General features: G+C 36.2%; 1 protein-coding gene across 1 annotated transcript in view; it reads left to right on the top strand.

The window, feature by feature from the left end:
* The window catches only part of USH2A (usherin), a 387,508-nt gene that overhangs the window by 86,891 nt on the left and 286,440 nt on the right, over positions 1–14,177 (top strand). Inside the window, 3 exon segments of the mRNA XM_032102996.1 lie at positions 1,673–1,830; positions 3,143–3,287; positions 13,280–13,510. Of these exon segments, the coding sequence (XP_031958887.1) occupies positions 1,673–1,830; positions 3,143–3,287; positions 13,280–13,510 (534 nt within the window).

Genomic DNA, 14,177 nt, shown 5'->3' with positions numbered 1-14,177 from the left:
GAACTAATGCTCATTGGCTATGCAGTTCTCTTATTCTTTTGGTTAAATGATTCCCTTGCTTCTAATGCTGATTAGTCCACATGCTCAGTCTTTTGATTTTTTTGAGTTGGTCTGTTTCTTGGGTTGATGGGCTGGGAGTCAGTGGTCGGGATCTGCCCTGGTGGAATTTCCTTTTACCCAGTCAGAGCTGATTTCACAGCACAGAGCAGTTGCCAAGTTGGCTTTCCTTGTGGCCCATAAATTTTGCGTTCTTTGTGTCCATTATCAGTGATACATTCTTCTCCCCAAGGTTTGTTAACCTCCAGCTAAGTCTGAGATGACAGCTGGACAGTAGTACCATCTTTATCTTATCTCAAGTTCTTGCTATGGTGTCTTATCTTACAGTCCAGGTTACAAGTATTCAGAGAGGCATATTCAGGGGAGCTTCAGAGGTTGTTGGTGTTTGCAAATGCCGTCTGTCCCATGGCTTGGGATGATCTTTGTTTGACCGGTGATATGTGTATGAGCAGTTCCTTCTTTACACAGTTTACCAAAGGGGGAATTTTTGTCTGGATGTGTTTAACCAGGGTGAGCAAAGCAGATCTCGCATGCACTGGGCCTGGAGTTAATGTCATGATGTCTCTCCCTTCTGTGCTTATCTCATGGCAAAGTTGTTGTGGCCTTAACAGTGTTTGAGACAGGCAGCTGTGCTCTTTAACTCCTTACAACTCTTCATGTGCATTTATAGAGGCCAAGTGTCACAATATGGCCCCTTTTTCTCAAAGTGTAACCAGTTCGCAACCTCTCTTATTGTGACCCTTCTGTTCAGATTTTCAAAAGGGCTTTGCCACTTGACATATTATTTGAAATATCAGCAATTTATTTCAATGCTTTCAGTTGAAATCTATGGTTTTCAGACTGATAGAGCCCATGATTGGCAATTAAACATCTCTGTTACATTACTTACGCTTTTGTTTGGTGTCAGATTGAAAATCATGTCCTCAGTCATTTGCTCCAGCAAAGCAGCAGGCTAACTGATTCCTGCTTCAAAATGAGTCTTTGTGCTTATCTGCTCCTAAATACTTTTTGTTACAAATGTGTTAAATTGTATTTGGGAAGCGGTCCATTAGTGTGGTTGTTTGTATGTGGCAGAAGTGCTATGAGTTGGTATCGTATTATTACAGAGGAATCAGGTGGGGATTTAACTGCAGTGCAAACAATCCTTTAACAGATTTACTATGGAAGACAGGGGAACTGTTTTGTAAGAAGTGAGAGACATGTTAATTTCAAACTGGCCTAGCAAACAGAATCGCTTTTAAGATGCTGAAGTATTGAACACTTTTTGCTTTTATCAGTTTTTTCCCATGTTGCATGAAGTTTTTCTTCAAGGCTTTTTCATTCATATGTACTTTCCTACCTGCTACAGGGGATAGAACTGTAGTGTTGATTGGTATTTCTTTGAAGGCATAGACAGAGTTTTATTCTGTGTTCATAGCCAGAGTAAAAAACAGGAGAATGATGAGTGAGGTACTTACCAAAATAAAGTGAAAATTCCAGCCAGACTTGAAAATAAGGTTAGAAAGGGAAAAGAAATGATTGTCTGAAATGGTGTTTTACAAGTACAATGAGGAAGCTTGCATTATACATATTGCTCATTTATTTTATTAATATTATTAATTTAACTTTATTTCAGCCCCAGCGTTCATGCCAACTCCATCAGTATTCCCTCTTTCACCATATTCCCTTAATGTGTCATGGGCAAAACCTGAAGATAATTTAGCAAGAGGAGAAGTGATGGGGTATAGCATCAGTTTGATGGCTGAACAAAGTACCTTGCCACCATTTTCCCAGGTATTATTGTTAGTTACATTAAGTTTTTCCTAACTGGTAATAATAAAATTGATAAAACCTGATGTCCTCTGAGGTGTTGTGATGAATTGTTTCCCCGGTTTGTTGTATATTGTCTGATCTAACTTTTCCACTCACCGGTTTGATGTCATGTTATACACTATTTCTATGTTTTAGGTTGTATTTCTGATCTGACTTGTATTCAGTAGCAGGTGAAATTCAGAATTAGCAGGGATGAGATTGTGCAGCAACATTTAAATTACCTTGATATTTGTATGTTCTGTTTCTGTGTGTTGCTATAGCTGTATTTGCCATAGCTGTTTTGCTAACATGCTAGCATAGCATATTTGCTAACGTGCTTAAAGCCATGCTGTATTGTAGGAATCTACATTTTTCTTAAGAAGGTACTTGTCTGGATGAATTTTTGAAGTGGGTAAACCTAAAATACCAGAAAGAAACAGATTTAAGAAGTCAAAATATGTGACTTTAAAATACTGTTGTAATGTTTGAGTGATTGGGTTTGGCAAACAAATATCATGGCATTAGTAGTAAGCTGAAAGCTTAGGAATGAGCAGAAACGTGATAAATAATCAGAATGTGAGAGTGGATCTTGTTCTTTCATATTGTATTTGTCATTCAGAGCTGATTTTGTCTTTTGGTATTACCACAGATGGGCCTCAGTTTATTTGTCTATCAAGTGGGGATACTGCAGTTCCTGGGGCTGTTTTAACAATACATAAATGCCAGTTGCTTCTGGTCACTGGCTTGCAAGATTCTTCATCCAAAAAAATATCTGATAACAAAGTTACCTAAAATGCCACAGTTTATTCAGTTCCCCTCCCACTGATAGCTTATACTGATGTTAAAGTAAAGCAGATGCAAGTGTTTGTAGGTATTAGTTATTCCCCTCCCTCCTAATGCCTGCTAATCATGTCACTCCTTCAGTGGTGGTCAGATTTCACAACTTAATAGTGTCATTTTCGTCATCTCGATTGTAGCTGCACTGTTTATAGTGATAACTGCACCACCACACAGTTTTATGAGGCAATAACTTTGTTTCCTCATTTATCCACTCAGGAACTGGCTTATTACCTCATAAAACAGTGTGATGGGAAGTATTATCACCTAAATCCCAGCTTGTTCAAATTCTCCAAAATAATCCTCTCCCTCAGTTGGTCTATTCAGGCTTTCTCACGTCTGAGTGAAGGAATCTGAAAGTTCAGAGACAAGTTTCTTACTAGTGAACATGTCATCAAATGACAGGAATGAAAATATTATTAACCAACTGTTGTCTTCCAATCTGTTTGCTTTGCAGGTTTTGCATATAGCCGAGGCTCACGAGCTCTCCTATGTAGCAACAGGATTAAAACCTTACAGGACATACAACTTTACTGTTACTCTCTGCAATCAAATTGGTTGTGTAACCAGTGAGCCAGGCATGGGGCAAACCTTGGCAGCTGGTAAGGAAAAAATCTGTAGCAAAGTACAAAGCTGATGTACAGTTTACTAATGAATACCATTATGATGGTCCTAGTTTGATGCACAGTGGCAGGGGTAGGTGTTGTATTAATACAAAGTGACTTGCTTAGTTATTATTTGTTTGTTTTTACAGATTAAACCCAAAATGTTTTTAGTGGAGGTTTAAGGTACACTGCTATGGCAGTAGGATTTGTGTACTGCTCTCTCAGTTGCAAGTTATGATACGTATAGTTCTTGTTCCTGTTTGTTTAAACGGTGAATGTACATAAATGTGGCTGCATCCACTCATTCAGTTAGGATGCTAAGAAGTTGTTAATTTGTTGTTGGTTTTCAATATGTGTGTCATGTTTGCATAACAAGAAACATAAAATGCTCCAGCTGTGCCAATGCCTTGCTTAACACATGCCGGAGGAGTTGCATGGCTTTAGGAGTAACGTAAGTACGTAGTGTATTTGCGTGTCTAAATCAGAAGCAACACACATGCTTTGGATCTGCTTCTTTGAAAATGTTTGTTTATTTAGCCCCTGAGATTTGAGATTTTGCTTTGTAGATATGTATCTACATATCTATGGAAACAGTGCTAAAGAAACTGCATATATCTTCCTATGCACCTTAATATGTTTTCAGTCTTTGAGTTAATTTCAATAGCATTGTCATGGATTTCAAAGGTACTGTCTACAAATTTAAGGGAAAATACACATCAGTCCAGAACAGAGATGGAGAAAGTCTGTATTTCCTTTGAAGAAAGGACTAGCATAAATTCACTTCTTGGACATCGGGGATTCAAGAGAGTTTTAAGAGAGAAATTGTAGGAATAGCAGCTTTACAAGTCTCTTTATTCATGGAACAACGTAGTCAATATGGTTCTTTAATACTATAAATAAAATCTCAAACATGCTATGTGACATACTGGTGGTCATCTGAAGAGAGCTGACCACTTAACATTGTGTTGTCCTTTTGTATAGGCATTTAAAACACATTTATTAATTTAACAATATTAGCTAAAATGCTTAACAAAAAATGTTAAGCAATTAGTGGTGTTTTCATATGGATGTTGTGATGATGATCTTTGCAATTACCTCTCTCATGTAATTTAGTGTCACGTAGGAAAAAAAATCTGAAATTTTCTGCTGAAGTGAAATTAAAGGTGTTGGGATTTTGCCTCTAGTCTGTCCTCAGTTCTTCATGTCTATTTATTTCATTGCCTTTCCATTTGTTTTCAAGTGGAAGGCTGGCCATATACAGAGCCTCCTACTTGTGTAAGTGTGACTTTATCCCATTCCACACAGCCATGAGAAACAGTGTTCCAGTCTGTTCTGATAACCATGGAAACAAATATTGCCTAAACAGCACACCTTATTACTACAAATCATCCAACTTTGCATTTATACATTTATTAAAAGATTCAGGAACAATAGCTTAGTTATGCTTGACAGCTTGTTTATGGCCATCTCCTCCCTGGTTGTGTTAATACTTAGAGACCTATCACATTAGAGAAGACAGGAGAATACAAAACAGCGTAGCAGGCATGTCCCCATTTATTAGCTGTTTTGCAGTGAAGCCTTTTCCTACTTACTGTTGTAAGCCTTGAAAGGAAAGAATCAGTCCTGTACTGTGTTCCTTTTATGTTTTTAAAGCATGTTATGGCAATGTCTTAAATTTTGGCGAACTGAAAAATGAAAAACTTGCATTTTGCATGCAATTTTATTTTCCACCATTCACATTTTTTGTTCCTGGAGAAATTAATTTTATCCTATCCATCCAGGTTTTTTTTTTTTTTGGTTTTTTTGGTTTTTTTTTTTTTTTGGTTTTTTTTTTTTTTTTTTTTTGTTTTTTTTGGTTGTTTGGTCAGCTGGTTGGTTGGGGTTTTATTGTTGATTTTTGTTTGTTTGTTTTTGTGAGTTTTGGTTTTCTTTTTCTTTTTTTGTGTGTCTGCATGTTTCATTCTGTGAGGTTCTGTAAAACTGTGTTTTCAAAGACAATTTAAAAGAAGCACTACTTATGTGATGACAATCAAAGGGAATTAAAACAAAGTTGGGGAAACCAGTCCCTGGCATTTGTAAAAATAGATAATCAAGTCTTAGTGCATTCCTATCCTTTCTTTTTTTTGCCACTGAAAAGTGAAAAATAAAATTAAAATTGCCTTTCTAGGACTGTTGGGGAGTTCTTTTTTATGAAGGAATGTCTCCCTGGCAAAGAGACAGCTTTCCTGGCTGGATGCCAGTCGCCCTCCATGCCCTGGCAAAGGCAGCTTTTTGGAGGAAGTCTTGACTGAAATGTGTTCCAACATGATGGTCGTCTTGCATCGTAACACAAGCCAGGAGCTTTGAATTGTGTTTCAAGTTGGGCTAGAGGTTATACTAAATTAGACTAATTCTTCTCCTCTGATCCTCAGGAGGAGGAGGAGAACCATAATGGAAAACCATGTCCACTCCCCCCTATGTATGGACTATATTGGTTTATTACATGGATCGTTTAAATCAATGGGTGTCTTGATGACTGTGATTTTGGCATGTCCAACAGATGTGTATTAGCAAGGGGCTTCTTTCTGAAATTGCCAATGGCGTCTAAAACTTGCCACCAGAAGTCTCAAGTAGTTTTTAAGCTTTGTTCAGATCCAGTAGGTTAATTTGAAGCCTAGTTATAAAAAAGATACACTCTAAAACCTAACTTTTTTCTCTAGCAACTTGCGGGCTTTTTTGGTTTGTGTTTTTTGGTGGGTTTTTTTAGTACTTTTTTAAGACAGAAAATGAAAACAAAGGCAGAAAAAAGGGCATGAAATCACTAGAAGTAAAACTGTTGAGGAAGAAAAGTGGTTTTGAGATAAGATTGAAAAGACAAAGGAAAGAGACTACTTCATGCAGGAGCAGAATTTAAGGATAGCACCCAAGGGGACAGAAACATCGGGAAGAGTCTGCTGATCTTTCAAAGAGAAGTCTCTTCGACTATGGCTGGTTAAAATCCAGAAGCAAACTTAATGGGTGGATTCTTTCTAACTTGGTTCGATATTGGCATCTGTACTGAGAATATCTCATGAGTGGCTTTGCAGTAGAGTGAAATATAATTCAAATTGGCCATGCATCCTTATGTCTGTCAGACTGGCAAAAAAAACTCCTCCTCGCCAGTACGTACACCCACGATGTTTGTTAAAGGTAATAAAAGAATGGGAGGAGAGAAAGTGAGAAAACAAAGTAAAATTATTAAGAATGGAGTTATTTTATAAAAGGCTAAGTGGAAGCTGTTACAAAGGCATACGAAGCCAGGAGGGTGAGGTAATAAAAGAACAGTTATGCCTGATGCTCCAAGAATGGTAAAAAGTGTTGGAAGATCAATGTCACGTATAAATGTAGTATTGGGATGAAAGATCAAAACAAGCATAGGAGGGGAATAGAAGAGAATTACCCATCCCTGTTACTCAAAGAGAAGGTGACTGCAGGGAAGGAGAATCTCAGTTTGGTCTGTTCAAATACAAATACATAAATAGTAGACTTTTAAATATGCAGTTAATTAAGACTGGTTTCATACTTTTTAATCAGTCTTTTAAATGGTAAATTAAGGTGCAGCAGCTTCCACAATCCTTTTGGTATTTGAAATACTTTTTATGTGCCGCAATATTGTGCTCATGCTACTGAAATCCTTGGCTGATAGATGAGGCAAAAGTTCATTGTTGATACTTTATTTGAAAATTTGGAATCCAATTTGAGCTTTGTTTTTGTCTGTGCTATCTCAAGATCGTCAAGTGGATCTGCATGTATGTAACTGAAAGCAATATTGGACAGTAATTCTACATTTTTCATCTCGATATATAGAGCAGAATTTTACTTTATTCTTCTCTCTGGGTTCTGCCATGTTCAAATTCCTATTTATTTTTGAGGATGGCATTCAGCCTGTTGTTTTTACTAGGTCTTGGCAATTTTTTTTTTTTTTTTTTTAATTTCAAAATCACTTTTTGTTGAGTGGTCTTCTCTCATGTAGGTTTCTGAATTGATGCCTATAGAACTCCACTAGCTGGTACCAGTGAGAGACATGGTCCTTTGAAAGATTCTTTTTGTGACAAATATGTCTGCATGAAATTATAAAGTACCAGTACAAAACATGCATGTTTTCAAAATTTTTCAGTCAGGCAGAGAAACACCATTTTATTCCCATCATTTTCTGTCATTTCAGCAGGAAATTAGCCATGTGAGTGCTTGGACCAGTACAATTGCTTATGTACTCAAATCATATAGTCAGAGGTTGCCTTAAACAATCTATACAGCTATGTTTCATTAGCTTTTCATTAGCTACTGTGTGACTAAGCTTATTTCTTGTAATTAAGTTCGCCTTTCCTTTGCCCTTATTTTTTTTTAAATTTTTTTTTAAAAGCACTTTTAATTTAAGACATAGCAAAGTGTGGCTTTGTGATTGCTGCCATTTACCCCAGCACACTGTATTCCTGATCTTTTGCTTTTGATGGCAATTACAGGGTTCAGAAGCTAATTTGTAGAAGATATTTTTCCAGCACCAGCTGCATCTGGCTTCTTGGCAGACTTCTCAAGCAGTTGTATTTGGGTCTTTGGAGTTGCCTCTGGGTTTGCTGGGGTAATTCTGGGCTGTCTTACATTCCTTGTTGTTTTCTTTTTTTGATTACCCTTTCAATCTGAGTAATTTGTCCATTTTTTTCCCGTTTTTTCCATTCATGAATAAGGTCTGGTGCGAGCCTTTTTCAAAAGCCTCGTTTGTTTATATCTGTCAGAGATGGCTTTTCTACAAAATGCTATGCCTCGATTTTAAAATCACCAATACCCATTAAACAGGTAGTAAGAAATGTATAGTTTCCTTTGTTGCAGAAGAGAAATACTAGGGCCATTTGCTGCTGGCCTGGAAACACAGATTGTTTTGCATGCATGTACATAAGTCTCTTCATTGTGAATAGGACCCAAAGTGATTAAACAAGCACTCTTAATATGTTAATTTATAATTTTAATTACAACAATCTTGTATATGTAGTCATTAGTGAATACTAATATAAATATTTTTCTACCTTTTTATTCATAATGCATAAACCAATCATCCAGTTACTTCTCGGCAGTTGCCTGTTTCCGTTTCATAATACAATCTTTGTTCTTAGTTATGAATGCATTTTTTTCATTCCTATCTTGAATAATCCCTCATTAAGCTAGTCACTTTCTGCTCCATGCTAAAAAGGAAAAATTATCATGCAAATGTGGCATGCCATATTAAAAAGCACATTACCAAACACTTTTGTTGCTGTCCTTCAATTAGTTTCCCTTCTTTGAATTTAATTTCATTTGTTGTTAAACTACTGACTTGATGTATGGACTCATGAATTTGAGTCTGCTGCCAAGAATGTAGCAGGAAAAAAATCAAAGCCTCTTCAGAAAGCTACAGAGGCAAAGCTGAAATGAATTTGCTTCACCTTTGACAAGAACACTTGAGCAGCACTGGAATCCTCTGATGATTCAGCTTGGCTAATTATCCAATTATTTATTCCAAGAATAAAGACGCTGTTTTACAATTAGAAAAGTGTAAAGTAATCTGAGAAATTTCGTAATGACAGATGACTTGAGTAACTTCCGAGATAAATAGAATCTGCTCAAACTTGTCTTGCCAAGTGTTCAAGCTGTAGTTAAACTGCTCTTTGAGTTTCAGGAAATCAGTAGGGACTCAAAAGTTATTTGTTTCTTCTCCCCTACCAACCACATATTATATGTCAGAAAATAGCTCAAAACAGCTCAGTTTGTTCTTTTTCCTCTCTGTCAAATTTGCAACATTTTTAAGCTATGTTTAAGTTGCATTCCTCTTGATTAAAAGCTTTTGGTTCAAAGCAATACTTTTTAATTGCCTAATAATATAAGTCAGTTCTTAGGAAAGAACCGTGCATTTAGGAGTTCATTTGCAATATAACTGAAAAATTCATTGCATGGCAGTAAAACAATTTACTGTTAATTACAAGGAGAAGAATTTGCTGTACCATGCTCACAGATTGCCATGAATCATGCAGCACTCCTAGAGATTTATAACAGATGTGTAAGTGGGATGAATTAGCAGGGTTTAATAACAGAGACACAAATCATGCAGACTTCAAGGAGCTTTAATTGATATACTAGAATGTGACGGGCATGAATCACTCAGCCATTCAACAGCACTGTAACATATGGTCAGCTCAATATGCTGCATCTTAAATCGGTTGGTGAGTCGTTGGTTGTCCCATATGGTGGAAGCAATATATTTTTCATGATTTTTAAAAAATACAGTGTATTACATACATCTATTTTAAAAGAAATATGATTGCAACACATCCATGTTACTAAATTTTCTTTTGATGTCCATTGTGGGTGGGTTTTTATTCTTTTTTTGGGAAAGAGTCCAAAATGGACTCTAAAGAATCTCTTATAACTCAAAATACAGTCAGAAGACATAGGTATTATTGCTTGACTCATTTACTGTTGGAATGACTGATACCACTGTGAAGTGCAGAAAAAGAGAAGAACATACCTGAAATGCAATGGCAAACTCGGGATCTTCTGGACTAATTACTGGTAGCAAAAATGAAATGGATGACCCATAGTGAGGCATGTAATTTTACCTGCAAGGTAAACTCCAATATGAAAAGAAAAAGATCTTTTCTGTGACTTTTTGTCCTCGAATTTTCAGGTGTTTTCTCTTTTAATTTGTACATATGCATTTTGGATTCCACTTAACAACAATTAAAAACTGTATACTTTTTGTTGCTGTTACATTCCTGAACCATTCAGTGTCTAATTGAAAGCTTCGGTGGAAGAGTACACAAATACCTACCTACAGTAAGCTGAGCAGGAGTTACTCAAACATATGTAAGCCTGTAAAATTTAGCCACAGTGTAAATATGTTATTCCTGGGACAAGAATCTGGCAGAGTACGGAAAAGCTTTAGCAGTTGTATTAGTAAACCTGACAGACTTGAGAAAGGAGTATTGTATCCTTAGAACCGCGGCTGCCAGAATTTAATGTCAACAATTAAAATTTATTTTGATCCTTACCTAGTGTTTATTACTGTTTGTATACACAACAGACCTTACTAATACAGAGATGCACTATTAGATGGAATTACCATCTGTTCGGCGCGAAATGCTGGCATCTGTCTTCGAGCCTAAAACTAAAATGATATTATTTCAAACAAAACAAAATTAACTGCTCTTTACTTACCAACTTCATTTTTGTGTACATGTGTGTGCCTAAACACATGGGAAAGGCTTATTTGTAATGACCTGTGTAGCAACATCTATATTTAGATATATGACTTCAACATAAGCTGTATGGACCATCTGTCTTTATTGGTCTTTTCTGTGCCCTCTGCTACACAATGGCATGCAGCAATCATGGGCTTTTAAATACTGTTTTAGCCTTATAATATATTAAATATGTATTATATAGCAAGACATTAAAACTACATAATTAAAATACACAAAAATGTGACTTTGAATCCACTAAAATGCAGCACGCTCATTATTTTGACAGATGTGTCTTAACAGAACGTGACTAAAAAAAATTAAATAGGTAAAATTACACTCAATTCATCTTTCAGAAAGTAGCTACAGGTACCACAGTGACACCTTTAGGAAAATATATACTGTATCTTTTAGTGTTGAATATTTTTAATTTCAGCATTTAGTACCCTGCTGGGCTAGTGCTACAGATTTATTTCAAGACCTGTCTGTTTTTGTTTGCAGTTGGGTTTTCTGTTTGGGTTTTTTTGTTATTTATTATTTGTTTTTAAATACTTGTGTGGCCTATTCTGTACAGTTTGCTGCTGTCTTGATGCACAAGAATTCTCAAGCATCAAGGAGACTGTAGTTTAAATACTAATGCTATAGCAAGGACGCTACTTTCTGAAAGGGTAGTCTTGTGTTCCATATATCACAAAATAATAAATTGTGTCATGCCAGTGTTTAATGCGTGTACACAGTGCATTAACTGTAACTGTAGTACATTTATTTGTGCTAGAGGAGACTTGAAAATGATTAAAAAATCAATACTTCCCTGTCAGAGAAGCAAGTGTTACGATGCATTTAAGTAGTTAATTGCATAAGCCCCATAAAAGCTTCAGGTTTGGGTATCAGAGATGCCATAATTATGGTCCGAGTAACTGCCGTTTATTAATACTAGACTTTAAAGGAAGATGTAGTTATTGTCATGCGTGCTAGTCAGCTGTATGCATGTTAAAAATGATGAATTTTAGCATTTCTGTTCTGCCATCAGTAATCTGAACTGGAGGGCTCAACCTCTTCAGTTTGCATTTAAAATGCTGACGTAGGCTGGTTGCCTCAAAGGTGAGGTTTTGATTGTTAAGCCATGTTTTCTATTTAAACTTGTGCATTAATACCACAATTCATTAGTGCTGTGCCCTACTTATGCAGGAAAGCTTATGACCTCACACTGCATTACTTCAATTTTGACATTGTAAATTTCTACCGTCGCTTGAGATACTAATTAGATTGTGAAGTCATAAATGATACCTAAGCAGGAATTTACAGCACATAGTGCCACTGGCAGTTTCCCAGTTCCCCCACTCCCTGCTTTCTCCAAGAAGAATATATATCAAGTTATGGGGTGTGGGGGACAAAGAAAAAGAAAAAAGAAAGAAATAATATACTACTGGCAAATAGGAAAAATGAAAAATATGTTAATGATCTTGGAAATGTGGGAATGTTTAAAAGGATGTTATTAATTCATTTTAAATGAAGCAATCTCTCCTTCTCTAAAGAACTTGTGCTATGTACAATGCTGGGCTGTGAAGTAATATGTTCAGATTTTGAAGGCCCATGTTTTAATTCAGGTTTTATTGTTCTTGAAAGGCCTTTATTGCTCTTTACTGTGTCATTATGGGAACAAGTAATTTTTACAAGTTGTCATTGTATTTCGCTTCCTGGGTACAAATGAAGTTTCTGTTGTTAAATCCTTTTCTTTACCAGGGAAGGAAGGAAAGAAAACAGGACAAGATAAGATGTATACAGATTCCATACATAGCAGAGTGTTCTCTTACTTCTCCAGATAATGTCTTCTATTGTTTCAGTGATGGTCCATTTTTTTCCACCTGTATGACCATCATGTCATTATCCAAACAGGTCATGCTGCCCTCCAGTGGCTTACTATACAGTATTTTATAAAAAAATGGAATAAGTTTGGTTAATAACTCAGCTATAGAGTAGCCAATGCCATCGGAGTGTGTAAAAGAATATCAAAGTATTGGGTTTAATGGTAGGAGGATCATCCTAATAATGTAAAACTATCTTGTGCTGCTACCTTCATGGAAACAGTCTTGTTTTGGAGTCTTGGTGTGCACCAGAATAGGTGGGCAAAAATTAGAGAAGGTCGTTTTCTTGAACTAATTATCTGAATGCAAGCTGGTGTCTGGTGTGCATATCATGAGAACAACTGGATGGGCCTTCAGTATTGTGGACAGAGAGCTGCTTCTGCTCCTCTTGGTGAGGATAAGTCCTGTGACGAGAGACTCCTGTTGTCATGTGCCATACTGAGATGTAACAAGAATTAAATTAATTGTTAAAATTTTCCTTTGGTTTTTCGCTCACATCTACCTGTGAAAGACATACAGATACACACCTACAGGGAGTTTGGCATGAGAGGCCCATCAAGGAAGGAAGGAATACAAATATACTTTTTATGAAGATGCTGATTAATATTCTCAAAGATTATGAACGTAATTATTTTAGATATAATTACAGAGACATTTCTCTAAAGTCTGAAGAAACAAAGTATTTCTTGTGCAACTGAAAGTAAATTTCTCATAAAGATTAAGAATATTTTTTGAGGGTTTGTTTCTCTCCTAATTAAACTTGTATAGATATCCATGTTTATTCTTAAGAAGATCAAAAACTGAAACAGGATGTTTTGTAAAGATTATGTTATGTGCAAAAAATAATTTCCCAAGTGTTACGGATGATGATACGTAGATAACTTTTTTTTATCCACAGCTCCAAGAAAACTTAGTGCCCCTCGTGTTGAAGGAATAAACAGCACAACAGTAAAGATAATTTGGAATGAACCTGAAGAGCTTAATGGGCCTTCTCCCATCTACCAGGTGGAGAGGATGGATTCATCTTTAGCTGCAATGAGTATAGAAGTAACAAAAGGGATCCGTTTCCCAGGAAATGGGTACTACAGATTTGCAAGTTCCACTCTCCCCACCAATACCTACTTTACAGGTAAATGAGTTTAAATTACTTAGAAAACGTAGTAATTGTACTCTGCATTTGTTTCACCATTTAATGTCATGTTCTATAAAACTTCTTTGTTAAAGTTGGTAGGTTCTAATTAGTGTAATGATTAGTGATGTATGGGCTGATTTGATTCTCACTTAAAAAGCCTGTGGATGTGGGATTTTTTCTTTACATCTTCTTTGGACAGAGAGATGTACATAACAGTGAATGTTGCTGCATGTTTGACTTGTTTCTGAGTTGTAAATTCTTCTGGGATAAAAACTTTTTAATTAATTTGCTGTGAGTGCTAAGATGTGTTTTATTTGGTACCTTTTCGAGGATTCCTGGGGCTGCATAAGCACTGAAAAAGCTCTGTCTTCCAGGTTCAGAGATTTGTGTTATGATCCTGTTTGTTTTGTTAAGGAAAGAAAAAAGCCTGCCGCTCTGACAGAATTCCACTGTTTCTGGGCCTTTGGATGTTCTCTTTTTTCTTGATTAGTGACTTAACTTTGGAACCAGGAAATTTTCAGATGGAAGCAGACCTATGTCCTACTTCTGTGATTCTCATCATTTGCTGATGCCTTCACTTCTGGGATAAAGCAAAGATATACACAATATGTTTTTTGCAAAAATGAATCTGGTTGCATGTTTGAGATGTTGTAGAGGTCTGTAA

Source organism: Corvus moneduloides, chromosome 3 (assembly GCF_009650955.1).
Source record: "Corvus moneduloides isolate bCorMon1 chromosome 3, bCorMon1.pri, whole genome shotgun sequence".
In the NCBI taxonomy this organism is placed as follows: Eukaryota; Metazoa; Chordata; class Aves; order Passeriformes; family Corvidae; genus Corvus; species Corvus moneduloides.
Note: the sequence above shows the minus strand (reverse complement) of the source record. Positions and strands in the feature narration are given on the sequence as shown.